This window comes from Heptranchias perlo, chromosome 5 (genome assembly GCF_035084215.1).
Source record: "Heptranchias perlo isolate sHepPer1 chromosome 5, sHepPer1.hap1, whole genome shotgun sequence".
Taxonomy (NCBI): domain Eukaryota; kingdom Metazoa; phylum Chordata; class Chondrichthyes; order Hexanchiformes; family Hexanchidae; genus Heptranchias; species Heptranchias perlo.
In genome coordinates this window covers 103,755,907-103,776,668 of record NC_090329.1, presented here as the reverse complement: position 1 = coordinate 103,776,668, position 20,762 = coordinate 103,755,907, and the positions used below count along the sequence as shown (strand labels likewise).

General features: G+C 41.7%; 1 protein-coding gene across 1 annotated transcript in view; it reads left to right on the top strand.

The window, feature by feature from the left end:
• The window catches only part of ascc3 (activating signal cointegrator 1 complex subunit 3), a 599,461-nt gene that overhangs the window by 520,132 nt on the left and 58,567 nt on the right, over window positions 1–20,762 (top strand). Inside the window, exons 35-36 of the mRNA XM_067984949.1 lie at window positions 1,794–1,905; window positions 10,424–10,558. Of these exons, the coding sequence (XP_067841050.1) occupies window positions 1,794–1,905; window positions 10,424–10,558 (247 nt within the window). The remainder of the gene's footprint in view (window positions 1–1,793; window positions 1,906–10,423; window positions 10,559–20,762) is intronic.

Below are 20,762 nucleotides of genomic sequence, written 5' to 3'. Positions count from 1 at the left end.
GAATGTTCCAGAGGATAACTGCGACTTTCCTGATCTGTATGGTTCAGCTACTCACTGGATAAACTGGTTTAGCATTGAAGGAATGTATATTTTTATTTCTAATGCATAATTTTGTATCGAAGAATCTATATTAAAAAAATGAAATTAGTTAATAACGTATGTATCCTATTGAAACTTTTTTGGCTCTTACTTGTGCTCAAAGCATCTTAGATTACATCATGAAAGTACTCCAATACAAATTGTTACAGTATTCTACTTGATAAATTAATATGAACAGCAAACTCTTTAGGATTCAAAAGACATAAAGAATCAGGTCAACACAGCCCTCAAGATAGCAGGAAAAATAAGTCACTAGAAGCCCAATACACTGATCTGTATGCTCTGTGGCAACGGTATTGACTAAAATACTTGTAAATCCTAACCTCGCTCCAGTTTCCTTCAGTGCAAAATCAGAACAAATTGTTGTATAAAGAAATATGGTAACAATTTCATTATTAGCTTTAGCTGCCCTTGAAGTGTTGCAGGAGATTCCATTGAGATAATGATAATGGTACTTTCAGAACGATAGCTTGGTTACTGTTTTGTTTTTTGTTAGCACCTGCGATGATTAATATTTGCATCTGAAGTGCTTTAGGATGTTCTGAGAGTATGATAAGGCGTAAAATAAATGCAAGTTCTTTTTTACTAATAAGGCGTTATTTTAAGCTGCATATCTAGAGAAGTGAGTGGGGTTTCACTGAGTTAACATTTGTGTTGCTGCTGTGCAGTATTAATGTTTTGCCAGTTGAAGTTTATTTTTCCCTGATCCTGGTTGCCATTGTTTGATTGAGGATGGAGTCTTGGGTTGTAAATAATGCTGGGGACAGATCAGGAGAGAGGATGAAGTCCAGACCAGTGGTATCTTTTTGCCCACAGTTACTTCTATCAACAGTGCTGAGAGGCGAGCTGGGTCATTACAGTGCAAACCAGTGAAAATGTAGGGAATTGTTCTAGCAGTGTACAACCAGGGAGGGGGGTGGAGGAGGGGTGGGGGGGGAGGTCAGAAGAATCTGTCCACAGTGACAGTCAGATATTAATCCTAGCAAAGAAAAGTGAATTGTCCAAATGTGAACCTCTGTTAGATGCATGAGCTTAAGCTGTTTATTACCGTATTTTGATATTAGGGGAAATGCTTAATCGTAGGTCTACGGTCAATCATCATTTGTTGGAGCATGCATCAGGGTGTAGAAAATCTGTTGCTCATTGTGCATAAATAGAATGGCAAACTTTGCAGCAAAAATGTCAGGACTGTTCACAAGAAAATGTGCATTGTGAGACTTCCTCAGCATGATTGACTGAGGTATTGGCTGGCGTAGCAGACCTAAGGTATAATCTACTGCCAATTGCCTGAGATTTTCTTGATAAAGTGACCAGCATGTAAACTGCCACTGTGAAAATTGATATTTTGGCACTCTTGTTATTTGCAAATGCACAAGATGGTGTTTCCCTTTACGGTAATACAATTCTACTTCAAAACACAAGTGTGTAACTGGTTGTTATTCCACTGAGGTATAGGAAGTGCTTGCTGTGCTGGAGAATGGATTTCCAGCAATTTAACCAATGTACAGTAAGTTTCATGTAAGTACAGTAACAGACTAGGAAAGCATACTGCAGGTTGGTTAAAGTTAGAACAGTATTGATTCAAATTCTAAGTCAGCTTTAAAAGAAAAAGTAGGTGATTGTATTGAACATAGTGGAACGTAAACAAACAGTGCCTTTTAGTTTCTAATGTTTTCTTTTAATATCACTTCCAGTTATTACAACTTGGACGATATTAACCATGACACCATGAACAAATATCTTTCCAACCTCGTGGAGAAGTCTCTTGCAGATCTGGAATGTTCCTATTGTATTTCAGTAGAGGAGGTAAAGCTCTCTTTACATTTCTAACATTTGTTTACTACAATAGTCTTTCTCTTGTACTTAATAGATATCTTTTAAAAATCAGCGTTTCATAGTTTAGGGTTTTAAATTTCAGCTATGTTCCATTGGCATGCTCCATTTTTGATGCCCTTCAAGCATGAGGCATCATTCAACACACGGGGGCATCACCTTCACAAAGTGCACCAATCAACATATAGGACTGTCGGACAAAGGGATCATCAGATACACATAATAAATGTCAATAGTGTCTGCTTCTAACCATGCTTAAGATTTTAAACACCACCACAAATGTGGGAGCAACTTTACTGTTGTGAACTGATGCAATTTTTTATGCCTCCTTTGCTTCAAATATAGCCAGATGAAACACCAAATCTACCATAGTTCCTTAGACTATCCTTGTCGATACTGTCTGCAGCACATTGCTTCAACGAAAGATGAGAACATAGAAGAACTTTCAGACAAAAGCTCTTCACTTTTGCCTTTTTTAATGCTATCAGTTCCTGACTACCTGCTGCTGCAACCAGAAAGAAAACAAAAACCTCTGCTACCACTGTTTCACGAGGAGACAGTCTAGCAGCGAGTGAGAATATGCTGGTGTCACAAGAGATTTGAGGCACCATGACCTACACTCTGGTCAACACCTTAATTGTTTGGATTGGGATAAGCTGGCTGGGACGGTTCGAGATTCAAATTTGAACAAATGCCACTGTTCCCACTAAAGCTCATCCCGCTCCCAGGCCGTTGACTGGCACCAAATGTAGTGCATCCCCTATTAGGTAATCCTCACCACCTTGCTCTGCCCTTAAAGGTGGTGGTAATTTAGGCTTGAGCCATTGGACTTTTCACCCCCTATTGTTTGAGGGCACCTCCAACCCCTTACTACAGGAGATCTGAGGTGAGGTTCTTGTATTCCAAGGTCTCAGATCCACCCATTTCCTTGGGTCCACCTGCCTTAAATTCACTCCAACTTCTTGGCAATGCTCGGGTACCAAGGATTCCATATCTAAACAAAGGCAGGATTTCTCTGAGACCATCCCATCTGAATGGCAAGAGATTATGACATGGGGTTTTGCTTATGCAATACCTCTATTTATTAAAACTACAATAGCCTCTGCCAGTTTTGCTACTGCAACCAAAGGTCTTTGCCACAGAGACTACTTAGCCTCCAGTAGTTGATTGAGATGTGGGGGGTAATTTTAACCGGCTCCAACACGCCCACTTCCGGGTTTAACCCAGGTGCGTTAGCATGCACGTGCAACCAAAACCCGCGAGTCCCGTCCCCACTTAATGCCATCAACCGGCTTGTTAAAGGGGCAATGTATATTCGGATACCTAATGCAGTGATGTGTGATATGGGAAGAGACCCTGTAACTTGTATTGTCCGATGTTCTGAAGTACCTTGTTTCTGCACATTAGTCTTTTGAACAGTTGAGCTACTTAATTTTTTGTGGATTCTGCAATGGAAACGGATTTAACTTCTCCTGCATGGGTTTCCCATGGTTTCTGAAACACGCCATTGAAACGGAGGCGAGATGCAGCCGAAGCTCATTTGGCCCTTTAAACCTGTGATTGACACATCTCAATAACAGGTCAGGTATTGCAGCTGGCACTCTGCTCTCTCAGACAAACGTTTGGCTGGGAGTTCTTTGTGTTTAAACTGAGATTTCATTCTTCAGACTGAGAATTCTTGCATTCAGACAAATTTACAACATTTTGGAGCCCCTCAAACGGACAAGATCAGGATGGATGGGCACAATGGATTTATTCCACAGTACATCGGAGGAGGAGGCACATCGCCATCCACAGCAGGCATGTTGTGTAGTTCTGGGATCTGCAGGTGCACAAGACAGAGGTGCTCAACAAGGACCTGGGGAAGAGCAGAGAGGGGGCCAACAGAGGGGCCGACGTCACAGACCCACGTGAGAGGGTCTACAGGCAGAGGCTGAGCTTCCTGGACCTCTCTGAGGACCAGTGCCGACGCAGGCTCAGATTGAGTCACAGACATTTGCAGCCTTCTTCAGGAAAGCTGCTCCAGGCTGGGCATGGTGGCCATTCATTGCCCGTCGCAGTTAAAGGCACCACTGCCCTCAATTTCTTCGCCTCCAGATCCTTCCAGGGTGCCTCCGGTGACATCTCCAGGGTGTTTCAGTAGTCTGTACATAAGTGTACATGACAGGTGATGGATGGGTTGTTTGCCAGGGCATCCGACTACGTCAGCTTCCTCCACGACAACATCTGAGAAGGCAGGGGGTTTCGCCTCTCTGGCTGGCGTCCCACGGGTGCAGACGCACGGGGGCGGGGGGGGGGCGGGGGGCGCGCAATGGTTGAGACGCAGAAGTGCTTTATGTGGAGTCCCCGCTTCTATGTCCCCTTTCGCCATCATCCCTTTCCCGGGCCAACGCAACATCACTCCCACCAATCTGCTGGACAGCAGGTTGGTGAACAGATGTGGCGCATTGTAAGGCCACAGATAAGCTATCTGTCAACCTGTTTAAGGCAGCAGACATATTGGCTTCCAGAGTCTGCACGACCGTTGTCATGGCCTACATAGACTCATTCGAGAGCCGTGTTTGAAGCTCAGTGGAGGCTGCTATTCTCTCCATTGCATACATTTTCTCTCTTACCTGCGACAACAATCCACTAGTGATGCAGTTGGACTCCTCCATCCTCTCCGCCATTGATGGCTGCCGGGGTTTAACACCTGTGTCCAGCTAAGCAAAGCTTGGAGAGGCGTGCGCCGCCTGATGCAGATTCTCCACAGCTGCCCCTGCCACCAGTGTCTGATCGTGCTCACTTGTGAGTGGTGATTCACCAGGTGACAAAAAAAAAGGTAGAAAAGACAGGCAGAATGGAAAAAGAGGGGGTGTCGACCTAATAATAAAGGATGACACAAGGACAGTGGTGAGAAAGGATCTTGGCTCAGAAGATCAGGAAGTAGAATCAATATGGGTGGAAATTAGAAAAAACAAGGGGCAGAAAACACTGGTGGGAGTAGTTTATAGGCCCTCTAAAAGTAGCAATACCGTTGGACAGAGTATTAATCATGAAATAATAGGAGCTTGTAACAAAGGAAATGAAGTCATCATGTGGGACTTTAATCTGCATGTAGACTGGGCAAATCAAATTGGCAAAGGTAGTTTGGAAGACAAGTTCATGGAATGTATTCGAGACAGTTTCCTAGAGCAATATGTCATGGAACCAACCAGAGGGAACAGGCTATTTTAGATCTTGTATTATGTATTGAGATGGGGTTAATTAGTAATCTCATAGTAAAAGAACCTCTGGGGAAGAGTTATCATTATATGATAGAATTTCACATTGAGTTTGAAAATAATGTACTTAAGTCAGAAACTAGAGTCTTAAATTTAAATAAAGCCAATTACATAGGTATGAGGGGTGAGAAATAAAAACTCCACGGGAAAAGTAATCCATCCATGGCTAACTAAAGAAGTTAAGGAGAGTATAAGATTGAAAGAAGAGGCCTATAATGTTGCCAAGAAGAGTAATAAGCCTGGGGATTGGAAGAGTTTTAGAAACCAACAAAGGACGACCAAAAAATTGATGATAAGGGAAAAAATAGAATATGAAAGTAAACTCGCAACAAATATAAAACTGGATTGTAAGGGCTTCTACAAGTATGTAAAAAGGAAGAGAGTAGCAAAAGTAAACATTAGTCCCTGAGAGGCTGAGACAGGAGAAATTATAATGGGGAATCAGGAAACGGCAGATGCGTTAAACAAATATTTTGTATCTGTCTTCACAGCAGAAGACACAAAAAGCATACCAAAAATAGTGGGGAACCAAGGGATAAATGAGAGTGAGGAACTTAAAACAATTAATATCACCAGAGAAAAAGTATTGGACAAACTAATGGGACTAAAAGCCGACCCTGGACCTGAGGCCTACATCTGAGGGTTCTAAAAAAGCTGGCTGCAGAGATAGTGGATGGATTGGTTATGATTGTCCAAAATTCTCTAGATTCTGAAACGATTCCAGTAGATTGGAAGGTAGCAAATGTTACCCCGCTATTCAAGAAGGGAAGGAGAGAGAAAACAGGGAACTAACAGGCCAATTAGCCTGACATCGGTCGTTGGGAAAATGCTGGAATCCATTATTAAGGAAGTGGTAACAGGGTATTTAGAAAATCATAATACGATTAGGCAGATTCAACATGGTTTTATGAAAGGGAAATTGTGTTTGTGAGGATGTAACTAGTAGGGTAGATAAAGGAGAACCAGTGGATGTAGTATATTTGGATTTTCAATAAGGTGCCACATAAAAGGTTGTCACACAAGGTAAGGGCTCATGGGGTTGGGGGTAATATATGAGCATGGATGGAGGATTGGTTAAAGGACAGAAAGCAGAGTAGGGATAAACGGGTCACTCTCAAGATGGCAGGCTGTAACTAGTGAGGTGCCGCAAGGATCGGTGTTTGGGCCTCAGCTATTTACATTCTATATTAATGACTTAGATGAAGGGTCCATGTGTAATGTATCCAAGTTTGCTGATGATACAAAGCTAGGTGGGAAAGTAAGCTGTGAGGAGGATATAGAGTCTGAAAAGGGATATAGCCAGATTAAGTGAATGGGCAAGAAGGTGGCAGGTGGAGTATAATGTAGGGAAATGTGAGGTTATTCACTTTGGTAGGAAGAATAGAAAAATATAATATTTTTTAAATGGTGAGAAACTATTAAATGTTGGTGTTCATAGAGACTTGGGTGTCCTCATGCAAGAAACACAAAAAGTTAGTATGCAGGTACAGCAGGCAATTAGGAAAGCAAATGGCATGTTGGCCTTTATTGCAAGGGGATTGGACTACAAGAGTAGGGAAGTCTTACTACAGTTGCACAGAGCTTTAGTGAGACCTCACCTGGAGTACTGCGTACAGTCTGGTCTCCTTATCTAAGGAAGGATATACTTGCCTTAGAGGTGGTGCAATGAATGTTCACTGGATTAATTCCTGGGATGAGAGGGTTGTCCAATGAAGAGAGGTTGAGCAGAATGGGCCTATACTCTTTGGAATTAAGAAAAATGAGAGGCAATCTCATTGAAACATATAAGATTATGAGGGGGCTTAACAGGGTAGATGCTGATAGATTGTTTCCCCTGGCTAGAGAGACTAGAACTAGGGGGCATAGTCGCAGGATATGGGGTCAGCCATTCAAGACTGAGATGAGAAGGAATTTCTTCACACAGAGGGCTGTGAATCTTTGGAATTCTCTACCCCAGAGGGCTGTGGATGCTGGAATATATTAAATATATTCAAGGCTGAGATGGATAGATTTTTAGACTCTAGGGGAATCAAGGGATATGGGGATCAGGCAAGAAAGTGGAGTTGAGGTCGAAGATTAGCCATCTGATTGAATAGTAGAACAGGCTCGAGAGGCATTATGGCCTACTTCTGCTCCCATTTCTTATGTCCTTAACCCGACTATCTGTCTAACTGGACCCACCGAAGTGCCAGTATCTGCACTGGTGCATTGCTGTATGTCCTGTGACAGTGCACCCTCAAAAGGAATGAGCTCCTCTGAGGAATCTATGTCTTCCATCTCTGCTAATTCTTCTTGAAGTCATGAAGACCCTGGAAGACTACAGAAAGCGATATTAATTATTCATCGCAAAAGTGACAATCTTTCCACTGACCATACTGAGGTCTGTCAGAGTTCACTCATTGATAAAATCATTTCATTGTGTGTGTGAAAGTTGTTAAAGTTCTGTCACCAGCCTTCTGCGGGTTCCCAATCTCTCCATCTCTGATGGATAGGGATGCAACCGTCCCACTTATTTCCATGGCCGCCTCCTCTGTCAGCTGCACTATAAGTGATGGACCACCTCCAGTTCTCATCCTCTCCCTTGCGTTTTGCACGCCCTTCTCCCATAAGGGGAGAAAGAACATACCTGTGAGTGACTGAAAGTGATGTATTTCACCTGATGAATGCATTGCTTTGGGTGAGGCTGACAATGAATCAGATGCATCGAAGGGTGACTATCAGACAGATGCATTGCATTGCATCAGGATTGGGGTGAGTGACAGTGGTGGGTGCATAAATGGGGAGGTGAGGAAGTACGTAGAAAGTGAAGGATGGTTGATGCTAAAACTTAACTGGGTGTGAGGAGTGATGTGATGGAGTAGGTGTGCCAACACAAAGTGGGGTGGGGGGTGGGGGTGGTGGGTGGTGGTTGGTGGTTGTTGCACAACACAGGAGGTGGGTGAATCAGCAAACATACTCACTTTTCCTGACCTGGTTAGATCATTGCAGCTAAGAATTGGGCACCGTGCTCCTGCTGCTGACCTGTTCTGCCACCTCCAGCCAGGCCTTCTTGGAGGCAGAGCCAGGTTTCTTCCTCCTATCACCTGGATATAACACCTCCCTCCTGCTTCTCACATTAGTATCTCAGTGGAGGTTTCCGAGAACCTGGGTACTACCTTTCCTCTACGTCCTTCCATATCTGTTCTGCCTCTTTTCTCCTTCAAAATCCATTTTTGCTTTGGCCCTTTAAATAGTGGAGTTCAGATTGCGTCATGTGGGTGTGCAGTACGCCCACTGTGCAGCCTGGAGACCCGAAACCCAAAAGTAGAATTAAGTGCCTTCAATTGAGTTGTGATCTCACAATCCAACATGCTCAAATTACTTTCCTGGTTTCCCACTCAATTATTTACCCACCCACTGACTTCCTGCCTCCAAGTTAAAATCATGCCTGTGGAGTCAGAACCAGAGGAAGAGGAGGATGATCAGTCAGAGGACCTTGCGAGTCTCACCTTAAATCAAGGTACAAGAATATATGTTGCTTTCAACAGCAGGATATGGCCCAGAATCTCAATATCTCATTCCCAGAAATCCTTGCACCTGGGACAGAGCTCTTCTGGAACAACTTTGATGTGAAGCCATATCTTTTGAAGTAAACAAGCAACCAAAATGTTAACAGCATTTTGATCTTGGTGGACAAATTCATAATGACAAAGTGCTAACTTCCTGATGGCACAATGGACCACTTGTCTTGACACCTAACTAATTGGAAATTGCATTTTCATCTACATTCATTGGCTATTAAAGCATCTATCTTCATTGATTTCTGAACAAAACACATTGGCCTAGAAATTGCACTGCGCAGCAACCTCCCCATTCAGTGCAGGGATTGTACCCTGCGGCCCCCGCACAAATTTCTAGGCCATAGTCTTGTTATTTGCCAACTGATTGTGACTTAATCTTCCATTTTGAAATTTTCTGAAGAAGGGGCAATGTCCTCTTACATCCTAGTTATTTTAAAAGCTAAAGAAACAAAGCCTGAAATTCCTGTGCTCTTCAGAATCCCACTGATGATTTTAAAGTTGGAAACTCTGCTGAGATCAGAACCGAGGAACTGACGAGCATACCAATCCAGCCTGTTTAAATGCGTTCCTTTGCCAGTGAGTGGAGTGCTGACACCAGCTGGTACTGTAAACAGTTAATTCCTGTTATGTATCTTCCATACCCCTTGGAACCAGCCAGCCATCTCTCAGATCTTACACAAAATGCGTGCAATAACTACATAGTAAAATCAAAACAAGCTTCCACTCCACTGTGTGCCCCCTGCTTTTGTACTACATGGAATTCTGGACCAATATTGTCTGACATTATTTGGTGTCATACATGCTGTCCTGAATGTGGATTCAAGTCTGCCTGGTATGTGGAGAATGTGCCGTTCAAGTAGGTAATCTTTTTTTTTGATGTTATTAGTTTTGATCGTGTTGTCCTATAACCTTATGATTTAATAAAGATTCAGGGCATGAAATACTTTTCCATCTTTATTTTCTATCCAGTATTCGATTTTTATTTTAAATGGCTACTATTTCTGGAAGAATTAGGTGCCTGGTAAGAGGGTTGGATATTCAGCCAAAACTGATTTTTTTTCCCAGCTTGTATAAGTGACTGACTGTACATGTTCTGGAATACACCATGATCTCCTCACCCAACCAGTGGCTCTGGGTGTGAGCAGAGACAGGATTCTAAGGAAGGGTAGGAGATACCCTCCTCATTTTCAAAAAAAATAATGCATTTGGAGAGGTTCACATTTCATTCTTTATACAAAGTATATCAGCATGTGTGTGTCTATATCAGATGTATTTTCTTTGGCTTTTCTGCATCATGGTGTGAAGTTAAACTACAAATCATCTGTAATAAATTGTAATTTGCCTATACTCAATTAAGTATTTATCTAATAATTCACAAAATGTAATAATTTCAGCAGTTTGTTGATATCAAGGGCTAAATTTCTGACTTTACTGCCTGGGCAGTAATCTGACAGAGCAAATCACTTGCACATTATGGAACCTGCCCGAGATCAATGGAATGAAAATCACGTGGATTCCATATCGGGCCAGAAATCGGCTCTGCAAGGTTACTGCCCATGCAGTGAAGATGAAAGTTTACCCCAAATTTCAGAAAAATGTGTTGGACTTTTAATTCTGAATGCATTTTTAAAATATTATTCTCTAATGATGCATACTTACGTCTCATAGGACAAACGCAGCCTCCAATCACTGGATTTAGGCCGTATTGCCTCTTATTATTATCTGAAACACCCAACTGTGAAAATGTTCAAGAACCGAATGAAAGCAGATTGTCATGTCGAGGACTTGCTCTCTGTTCTAACGGTGAGTACAAGATGTTGAGAACCTGCACATGTCTACTCCATTTGCTGGAATCTCAAAAGCATTGCAGCAGAGTCTTGCCCAACTATAGGAGCTGTTCAAAAAATACGTACTGAAAAATGTAAGTTGTATTCATAGGAACAGGAGTAGGCCGTTCAGCCCCTTGAGCCTATTCAATTAGATCATGGCTAATCTGTATCTTAGCTCCATCTACCCGCCTTGGTTCCGTAACCCTTAATACCCTTGCCTAACGAAAATCTACCAATCTCAGTTTTTAAATTTTCAGTTGACCCCCAGCCTCAACAGCTTTTTGGGAGAAAGAGTTTTAGACTTCCACTACCTTTTGTGTGAAGAACTGCTTCCTGACATCACTCCTGAATGGCCAAGCTCTAATTTTAAGGCTATGCCCCCTTGTTCTGGACTCCCCCACCAGAGGAAATAGCTTCTCTCTATCTACCCTATCAAATCCTACAATCATCTTAAACACCTCAATTACATCACCCCTTAATCTTCTAATATTCAAGGAAATACAAGCCTAGTCTTTGCAACTTTTCACGAGGGAGCCTTAAAATTTGTGCATCGTATCTGCAATTGTGGTATTATAGGTATAGTAAGGGGTTACCTCACTGGAATCACATAGGCCTCCCGATTACATAATTAAGGGTTCTGACCGGGCAAGAGGCTGGTTTGGTCACCAGTCTGTGCCACTTGTCAGAAATCTTTTTTTAACTGCAATTAATGTTTTAGATTGGAGATTTAAAAAGATAGAACTTGCATTTATATAGCGCCTTTCAGTTGTGTCAGCTGTGGCTCAGTGATAGCACTCTCGCCTCTGAGTCAGAAAGTTGTGGGTTCAAGTCCACCTCCAGAGACTTGGGCACATAATCTAGGCTAACACCCCAGTGCAGTACTTAGGGGGTGCTGTATTGTCAGAGATGCCGTCTTTCGGATGAGACGTTAAACCGAAGCCCTGTCTGCCCTCTTAGGTTCACGTAAGTGATCCCCTGGCACTATTCAAAGAAGAGCAGGGCTGTTCTCCCCAGTGCCCTACCCAATATTTATCCCTCAACCAACATCACTAAAAATCAAATTATCTGGTCATTATCTCATTGCTGTTTATGGGACCTTGCAGTGTGCAAATTGCTGTGCCACATTTCCTACATTACAATGACAACACTTCAAAAGTATTTTGTTGGTTGTAAAGTGCTTTGGGACATCCTGAGATTGTGAAAGGCGCTATAAAAATCCAAGTTCTTTTTCTTTCTTCAAGAAGGCCACAGTATTATGATCTAGGGGCCTGAATTTCTAAATGGATGTACTTGGGGAAAGCCAGTGGAATCGTTCTCTCGTATTTCTGTTGTGGGCCAGTGGAGAAAGTAATAAAGTCCCTGACCCTCCTAAATAAAGCATTAGTCGCCTCCTTGATGTCTCTGTGCTAATTATGCCGGTATTAAACTTAATAGTCTTATGCCTACATTGTGTACTTTAGCGCACAGAATCGATCTTGTTGCCAACTAAATGGAGCATAGTGGTTAGCAATCGCAAACCATACGCTGAGCTGCACTTTTATTTTGCTGCAGTTCTCTCCCAATTACCACCTGCGTCATCCTTTGCACCGTCAGTAATTTCCAACCATATTAAGCTTATTCTGAAGTAATTTTGGAACAGAGTCATTTTTTTTTTCTCCTTCTCACCAATTTTCTCTCTTTTCCTCCTGAAAAACATTGGCTCCATGATGGGTACAGATCCACAAGTAGTGGGCACCATCTTATACCTTGTCCAATTGGTCATGCTTCGTTTGGAAGCCTGGACACTGAGTGTCGACAGGCAATTTTACCGTGGAGATCACAACTGAGCCTGATCCTCTCCACTCCTGACATGCACTCACACACCTTCAATTATCTGGAGCAGGAAGCCGGGCCCCTTTTCCCTTCCCTAACCTGGAAGCATTGAAGCCATTTATAGAACCCATCATCTTTACTGAATTTAGTGAACTCATTACAGACTGGATATTGAGCCTAGTACCTTCCTGATCTGCGTAGCTGTTAGATTCTGGATAAACTTGCTAAGCTATTGGGGTACCTTTAGGTTCTTAGTACTTAAAGAACAATTTGTTCCTGCCTGAGCAGAAAAGAGCTACAATCAAATGTACAAAGCATCCTACTGAATAAATAGTAGTTTTATGTGTTAATGCAAGATACATATTTTCATTCAGTCAATAGTCCAGTAAAAATAAAGGGGCTTGGATTTTCCGAGTGGGCTAGAGCCTTGCTTGGAAGTAAGGCGGAGTGAGATATATACCTAGCTAATGTGGTGACTGTTGACCCTGCTGTAATTTCCACGCTCAAATTCATCAAAATATTGTGGGCAAGCACCAGACATTAGAAATACCTCTGGTTGGCAGATTGTCCTCAGGATGCAGACATAGCGTACAGTGGCAGGATTTAAAGGCCTGCAGCAACTTAACGGGCCAGACGTCAGCATCATCATCATCATTGTTTTATCTATGCCCAAGCAAGTTCATTAGCAAAAAAAAATGTCTGTGTGCCTCATACTTATTGGCTGCAGCTGTGGAAATGCTCCTGCAGGAGGTCAGGCTTGCCGTTTGGAACGAAGCAAGGCAGACCCCTAAAGAAAGCTGCATAGGTGCAGTAAACGTGGTAATATGAGTCATTCTCCCCCAGAGAATTTTTTCACATATGTATGTGTCCTTCTCCCTTCCTCTCTCTCTCCCTCTCTTCAATCAAATGTTTTCTACATGAAGCTACTGGTTGATGTTAGATTGCTGTTTTGTAATTATTCCAAAGTATTTTTCTATGTGATTTGTTTTGAATAAAATAAGCATTCAGAGAAAAGTAAGAGGCCCTTTGTTCTTTTTTGAGATAGGAGGCGATTTTATTTTTTTTATGGGGGGAGTGGGGAAAGAGTTAGTGGCTCAGAATTGGGTCTTTCCCAACTGTTTTTAGTTGTGGTAATGTTGTTGCAAAAACCCTCTTGTGTGAGCTTTATAAAATATTATTTTTATCACTTCTAGTTGTGCCATGCTTTCTGAAATTAACCCCATCATGATGGTCACAACTTTCGCAGTTGATCTGGGAGAGATTAAATCTTGTTTGCAGCAGTAATTGGGTTTTGTGCCAATTATAAAATATCTTGCATCTTTATATTTTAATGTTTAATTGAAAAGATTCAAATCTGCATTTTCTGATTGGTGATCAAAAACATGTCTTTCACTATACACTGATAGTATGAATAAGCAGCTAAAATACCCAGTTGTCAGTGAGACAATGCTATCCCAGATACTCATGCTTCAGTAATTGGGCATTCACGCTTCAGTCAGAATGAGCAGATGGATCCCTGACTGCCTGCTAATCCACAGCTGGAATTTTTTCTTCCGCCTTATTCACGGTGTTTGGGAAGAGTGGCTTCTCCAGTGGACAGGGAGGGCAAGCAAAAAGTGAAATCATTATTCATAAGTATCCCAGTGGGAACACTGCCAGGAGAGATTAATTTTTTCAGTTACGCTTGTAAAACAAGCTCAGGTGGAGCTGCTAATCCTTGGGGCATGGGTGGCAGAACAAGAAAGATGCAACACAGCTAGTTCATTTTCTGGTTCTAAGCAAAACAAGAGACTGTGTTAGAAGTCTAAATACATGATTACAAATTTAAGGAGCTGTTTTCCCCAAGGGAGTTTTTCTTTCTCTGCATATGATTGCCCAGACTTTTTGATAAATGAAGTGGCAGTATTGAAGTTTGATTCATAACACAGTGAGGACCATGTCTGTTAAATTGGTAATATAAAGTTCAAAGCAGCACAAATATTTTGCTTAATAGACCTGTGCTTATCTGATAACACTTTTGATGACCAGATTTTTTTTTAAAAGCCTGACAACATTTGAACATCGCAAATTGGAGGACTCTGCAGTTTGAAAAATTGTACTCTCTTAGTATTTTTAAAAGTAATTAATTTTTAATGTGTTGTGGGGGTGGAGAGCGGCGGAGGAGATATACTCGTAACACAAGTAAACATAATGGCCCAGAATTTGCAAGAGGAGCGTGCCCCATTTGTTAGATTTTTCTCCTCATCCTTCAGCTCGAAAAATTTTTGCACCGCAAATTGCAAAGTGTGAACTAATAACGGCGCGGCGAGGTTAACAGGGCATCTGGGACCTTGGTGAATGACAGGACCAACAGTTTATCTCCTTAACCAATGAAGTTAAGGATCGAGAAAGAAACAGATGAATGATAGAGAAAGAAATAGGATGAATTAGAGTCAAATTAAATACAGAAAGAGAAATAAGAGCAGGAAAGAAAGATTGGATTAAGTTTAGAAAGAAGAAAAAGAGATGGAAAGGAAAAGTAAGAAAAAAAAAATTAATTTTAAATTTTAAAAACTTAGGAACAATTTACTACCTGCAGGAATGAGACTCCACAGTTTCAGTTGTTCCCCTTCTGGGCCAGAGAAGTTGAATGGCATCTTTGGAACATAAATCTCATCATTGAAAGGGTCCTTACGTCATTAAGTATCAGCCCTAACTTTCTGTGGCAGATTTAATTTGCTTTAACAGCGCAAATCCAGCTGTTTCTTGCCACGCATGGAGAGGTTGATGGCGAGCTCCCGTTTTTGCGAGGCTAATGGCGGAGCGGCACAAATCGTCCAGCAATTTGTGGCGATTTGCAACTCACGGCATTTCTGTTCCTCGCCATAAGTTGCTGGGTTATTTACATACTAATAACAGTGTGTACCATGAACTCGCCGTTATTTTCCCAGCAAATTCTGGGCCATTGATAAGTAATGCTAAAATCGGGTTTGTTAGTAGTTATAGTGAATTTGCTTCGCGTCTCTTAGTTGTAGTTGCAAAAACCTTCATTTGCAAACTGTTCAATGTCGAAAATTGTAGCCCTTCCAGCATGCTCCTGCCATAACTCCTAATAGGAGTTCAGAAGGAATGAGGTCAGGAACCGGATACATTGGATCCCAGCCTTGCCCTCGAGTTACATTCTGGACTTGTGGGAGAGGAGCCTCAGCCAGCCGCAAACGAAGCCATTGATGCAGGTGGAACAGGGCCGATGACAGGGACTGCTAACGCTGAGTGTTCCTACATCCCTGATCTAGAAGAGACACCGTGAATCATCAGCCAGCATGCCTGGTCAGACCAGGCCTACGTGGTGGTCCCCTAATAGCACATGAGGGTACTACTTGTGCATCCAGGCCTGAATCTTGGCTTGGGCTCCCAAATACTGAGAATTTTTCCCACCCACCCAGGACCAGCGACTTGTGCCACAGTATTCAGCCTGAGGGAAAGCGAGCACCCTAAATGTATCTTTATTGGAACAAGCATCTGCCATTTTCCTGACCACCCAAACTTTGGCAGGGTCAGCATCGGAGGCTCTACTTTTCACAATATGATATAAAAACTTGGATACACTAATGTGTAGAAAAGCTGAGGCCCCAGTACCAATCCCTGGGTACACCACTTGTCAGTGCTTCCCAATTTGAGGTGTCCTTTCTATCCCAGCGCTCTGCCTCCTACCTCCCAACCACCAACAACAACAACTTCTTGCATTTAGATATCACCATTAATGTAAGAACCATCTCAAAACACTTTACAAATAAGCAGATGGAAAAACACCACCAAGCCAGGAGGGAGATATTAGGAGGGTTGACTGAAAGCTTGGTCAAAAAGACAGGTCTTCAGGTTTTAAACAGTGAATGGAGGGGTTTAAGGAGATAGTTGCAAAGATTTGGACTGAGGCTACTGAAAGCTCTGTCACCGATGGTGAGTGAAAAGGGGAAGCTGGAGTCAGAACTAGAGAGTGTTGGGGAGGACAATGAGGCTAGAGGAGATTGCAGAGATAGGGTGGGGCATGGTAGTTTATTAGAACATAAGAAATGACCTGCTCCCACCTTCAAACAAATAATGGCTCTTTACCAATAAGCTTCTATAACTGGTTACTCTGAGGTCTGCATGAGCCCAACTGAATGAACCCATCAGCTTTTCTTCTGCGCCTCCCCATGAGAAAGTTTCCAGCTACTGCTTGGTGCTTGCTCTAGTTGACGTGACTGAGAGGAGAAACTTGTTCTGATGGAGTTAACTAGCATGAACCAGTTCTACCATAGTGTGATCCAGAAATTTTGGGGTACCAGCTTGTAGGCCACCTGCTGTTCACTTTTTTGGCAACATTACAGCTATCTGTTTTGTTGCTTTTACTGTAACACCTTGAGTCCCAGAACAGGTTTTCAACTACACAGTTCGTCTTTCATTCAGTGGGCTGGAATTTGCTGGAGTAGGGCATCTCACGGCGTGCCCAGTTAGTTGGACTTCCTGCACCCTTCAGCTCAAAGATTTTTTGCCCTGTAAGTTGCTGGAAGTGCGAGCTGATGATGGTGCAGTGAGGGCAACAGGGACATCTGGGACCTTGGTGAACAACAGGACCAACATTGTATCTCCTTAATCAATGAGACTTCAGGATTAAGAAATAAACAGAGGAATGACGGAGAAGGAGGGTGAATTAGTGGGTGAATTCAATGTCAAATCAGATACAGAAAGAGAAATAGAGAGGGAAAGAAAGATTGGATTAGGAGATAGAGAAAAAAGAGACAGAAAGGAAAAGTAAGAAAAATATTTTTAAAATTTTAAATGTGACATTTTAAAAATCTCCAACAACAATTCACTATCTGAAAGAATGAGACTCCACACTTTTCATTGTTCGCTTTCTGGGCCAGAGTGGTTGATTGGAAGTTATTAACAAATATCACCTTGTTAAAAGGGTACTTATTCTAATAATTACCAGACTTAACTTTCTTTGGCGAGTTTAATGAGCAATTAATGTGCAAATGCAGCAACTTCATGAAACTCACGGTGAGGCTAAGGGCGAAATGCCGTTTTCGCGAAGCTAATGGCGGAGTGGCGCAAATCATCCAGCAGCTTGTGGCGATTTGCAATTCATGGGGTATCTCTTCCTCAACACAAGTTGCTGGCCGATTTGCATATTAATAACCCCATGCGTCATTCGCACGCCGTTATTTTTTCAGGAAATTCTGGCTCAATGTCTGCTAAAGGATTCTCTGTGAATACTAAAAGGCAGAATTAGATATACAGAAACATACAACATTGCTTAACTTATAGTATCCTTGGACTAAACTTTGAAAATTGTAAACAATTTTACAACACCAAGTTATAGTCCAGCAATTTTATTTTAAATTAAATATTTAAAATAAAATTGCTGGACTATAACTTGGTGTTGTAAAATTGTTTACAATTGTCAACCCCAGTCCATCACCGGCATCTCCACATCATAAACTTTGAAAAACAAACTTGACATTGTTTAAATTTAGATGCAGAAATATAGTAGATATTAAAGGTTACTATTTCCTCCCATTTTTGTTGGTTCATAAAGCTAAGTTCTTAACAATACATAGTATGCATTTTTGTCTTTCTTTAAGTTTAAAGCGAATAGAATCCACTGTAAATTTTTTTCTACAGCTTATAGTTTGTGTATACTATAATCTTTGCTATTGTGACCTTAAGCTTAAAAAAGGTTTGCATCCACTTTTACACTTCTTTGGCTGTCTGTTTATTCATATGACTTGTTCCCACCGTCACCAGTCTCCACTGACCTCTTGCTGCTCTTTGCACAGTGGCACAGCTCATTCAAACTCCTGACCCGGTCATCAGTAAGACTATCAGCAATTTGTACTTTATACCTCAAACTGGGTAGTGAATGTGCAACTTGAAACCCCCTCAGGATTTAATATAGGCACTGAACTGTTTGACTCTGACCCCTGGCCCACGTTTCTCACTAGCTTGCCACATTGATATAATAATTATCACAGCTACTGTAGAGCTATAACTGTTAATATTTCTGCTTGTTCCTTTTACTGCAAGGTTCTTGATAGTTGCAGTAATCAACATCAAGATCTTGCAGTTGATGTGGGTGGAATACATCAACACAAGACTTCAGTCTTGCAGTTCTTATGTAGAATTCAGCTCATAGCATCAAGGGTCTTTGGCTTCATAAGCTTTTCAGAATAGTAAAGGCTTGAATAAGGTGTGAGTCACTACTCCCAATAGCTCTCAGAGGTTTTAGCAATGAATAGCATGAATTCAAGTGTCTGAACACTTTCATCGCTGTAGCCAACTGAAGATGACAATTTGACATACTGAGCTAATGTATTGTGTGAATGTACAATTTTTAACTTTTTTTAACAACATTTTTTAACACCATTTTTGTCAACAATTTTCAACATCCCTTCTCCAAGTGAGAATTTTTTAAAAAAAGGAAAAGCTCAATTCTTGTGAAATAGTGTTGCAAGAAATTAAAGGCATTTAAGACATTTAAAAGCTTTTTATAATATTTACTAATGGATCTCCTGTGATAATGCTGTTTGTGAGTTAAAGAATATGGTAGAAGATTGTGAAAGAGGTGATGAGAAACAGTGAAGTAAGCGAATAGTGAAAGAGCATTTTTGTTTTCTTTCCTCAAGAAACTTGAGCCAATAAAGTGTTTCTGATTGACTCAAATATTAGCGAATCACTAACAGGGAGGAAGTCCAGTGTCACAACCATCCTGCCTAGCTGGGAAGACAAAGAGAAAAGGGGTACACGGGCAGGCAAGAGATGGCAAGGTGTAGGTCTGGGACCCCGATCTAGAAGCTGAAATGCAAGAGGTTAAGATGCAGTTAGAAGCTCTCTAGAAATAAAAGTATGCCAAAAACAAATCAGCCAGCAAATGGTTTATTATTTTTTCCTATTTTTCAGGGAGAGAAAGAGATTGAGTTAAGTAAGTGACATTTATGTTCACTGTTACTGTGTACGTTAAAGAATCATAGAATCATTGCAGCACAGAAGGAGGTCATTTGGCCCATCTTTGTAAGAGCAACCCAGTGAGTTCCATTCTCCCGCTCTTTCCCCGTAGCCCTGCAATTTTTTTCTCTTCAATATTTTTCCAATTCCTTTTTGAAAGCCACGATTGAATCTGCTTCCACCACCCTTTCAGGCAGCGCATTCCAGATCATAATGACTCGCTGCGTAAAAAAAAATTTCCTCACGTCACCTTTGGTTCTTTCGCCAATCACCTTAATTTCCTGTCTGTGAAATAAAGCAGCTTAACTATCCGTATATGGCTTCATCTCACTGTGTTTCAGTCCACCTTTGAAAAGATTGGAGGAGAGCACGTGGGAAAGACATGATAAATCCAGTTCGAAATTCAAAGGGGTTCTATTTTTATACCCTGGGTTACGCTATCGTATAATTAGACATTGGGTAGTGCGGGCACACTGCTGAATGTAAGATGCTTAAACTGCTTACAGGAATGACCAACACCACTATCCTCATCATCATTCTTCCTGTGCCGATGAGATGATTAAGGCAGTAAACAATCCACGCCATCCAATTCTGTCTTGGGCATTTTCCTCCAGCTCATGTAGTTGCAAGTATACTTCAACTGCATCCACTTATTGTGTTGGGTAGAGTTCCTCTTGGTCGAACTCTAGCTCTTTTCCCTCGTGGCTTTCATTTCCATGTTTGCTTAGCGATCCTTGTGTCAGGAATTCTGAGAATGTGACCAATTTAGGTCCAAGTTCTCTTCTGAACTGCCAGAGTCAGTGGTGGCATCTGTGCTCTCTGAAGTACAGTTTCATTCATCACTTTGTTAAAAAGCGCTGTACCTGAGAGACTATTTAAAGCAGACCCAAAGCTTGTAGTAGAGATATTAAAATTGAGTGTCCCCCTTGCTGGTGCCTGTCCTCTCCATTTTCAGTGACTGTCATCCTCCCAACCTCTCTCCCCACCCCCACCCTCATTCCAACTAAAGCCTCACTGTTGTTACTTTCCTAATGCCCTTCCTTCCCCTCCCCCACCTTCAAAGACTAGATAACTCTTCTGAGCCTTGAGATCCAAGACTCTTCTTCCAAAGTCACTTCTCCCCAACACCATATGGAAATTCATCAGCACTTCCAGTACTCATAAAATCAATACTGTAATAACCAGGAGCAAGATTTTTAGCCTTGCACAAGTGGAGGGAACCTTGGGACTCGAGGTCATGTTGGGTCAGGACATGGTGGTAGAGGAAGGGAAATTGTTGAAATGGTTTCCCAGCGGTGGGTAAACCTGTCTTATTTAAAATGGATTCTCAGCAGAATTTATTTTAAACAATACAGCTTTTCTTAGTCAACAAATAAATACTGAGCTATATTTTAAATACT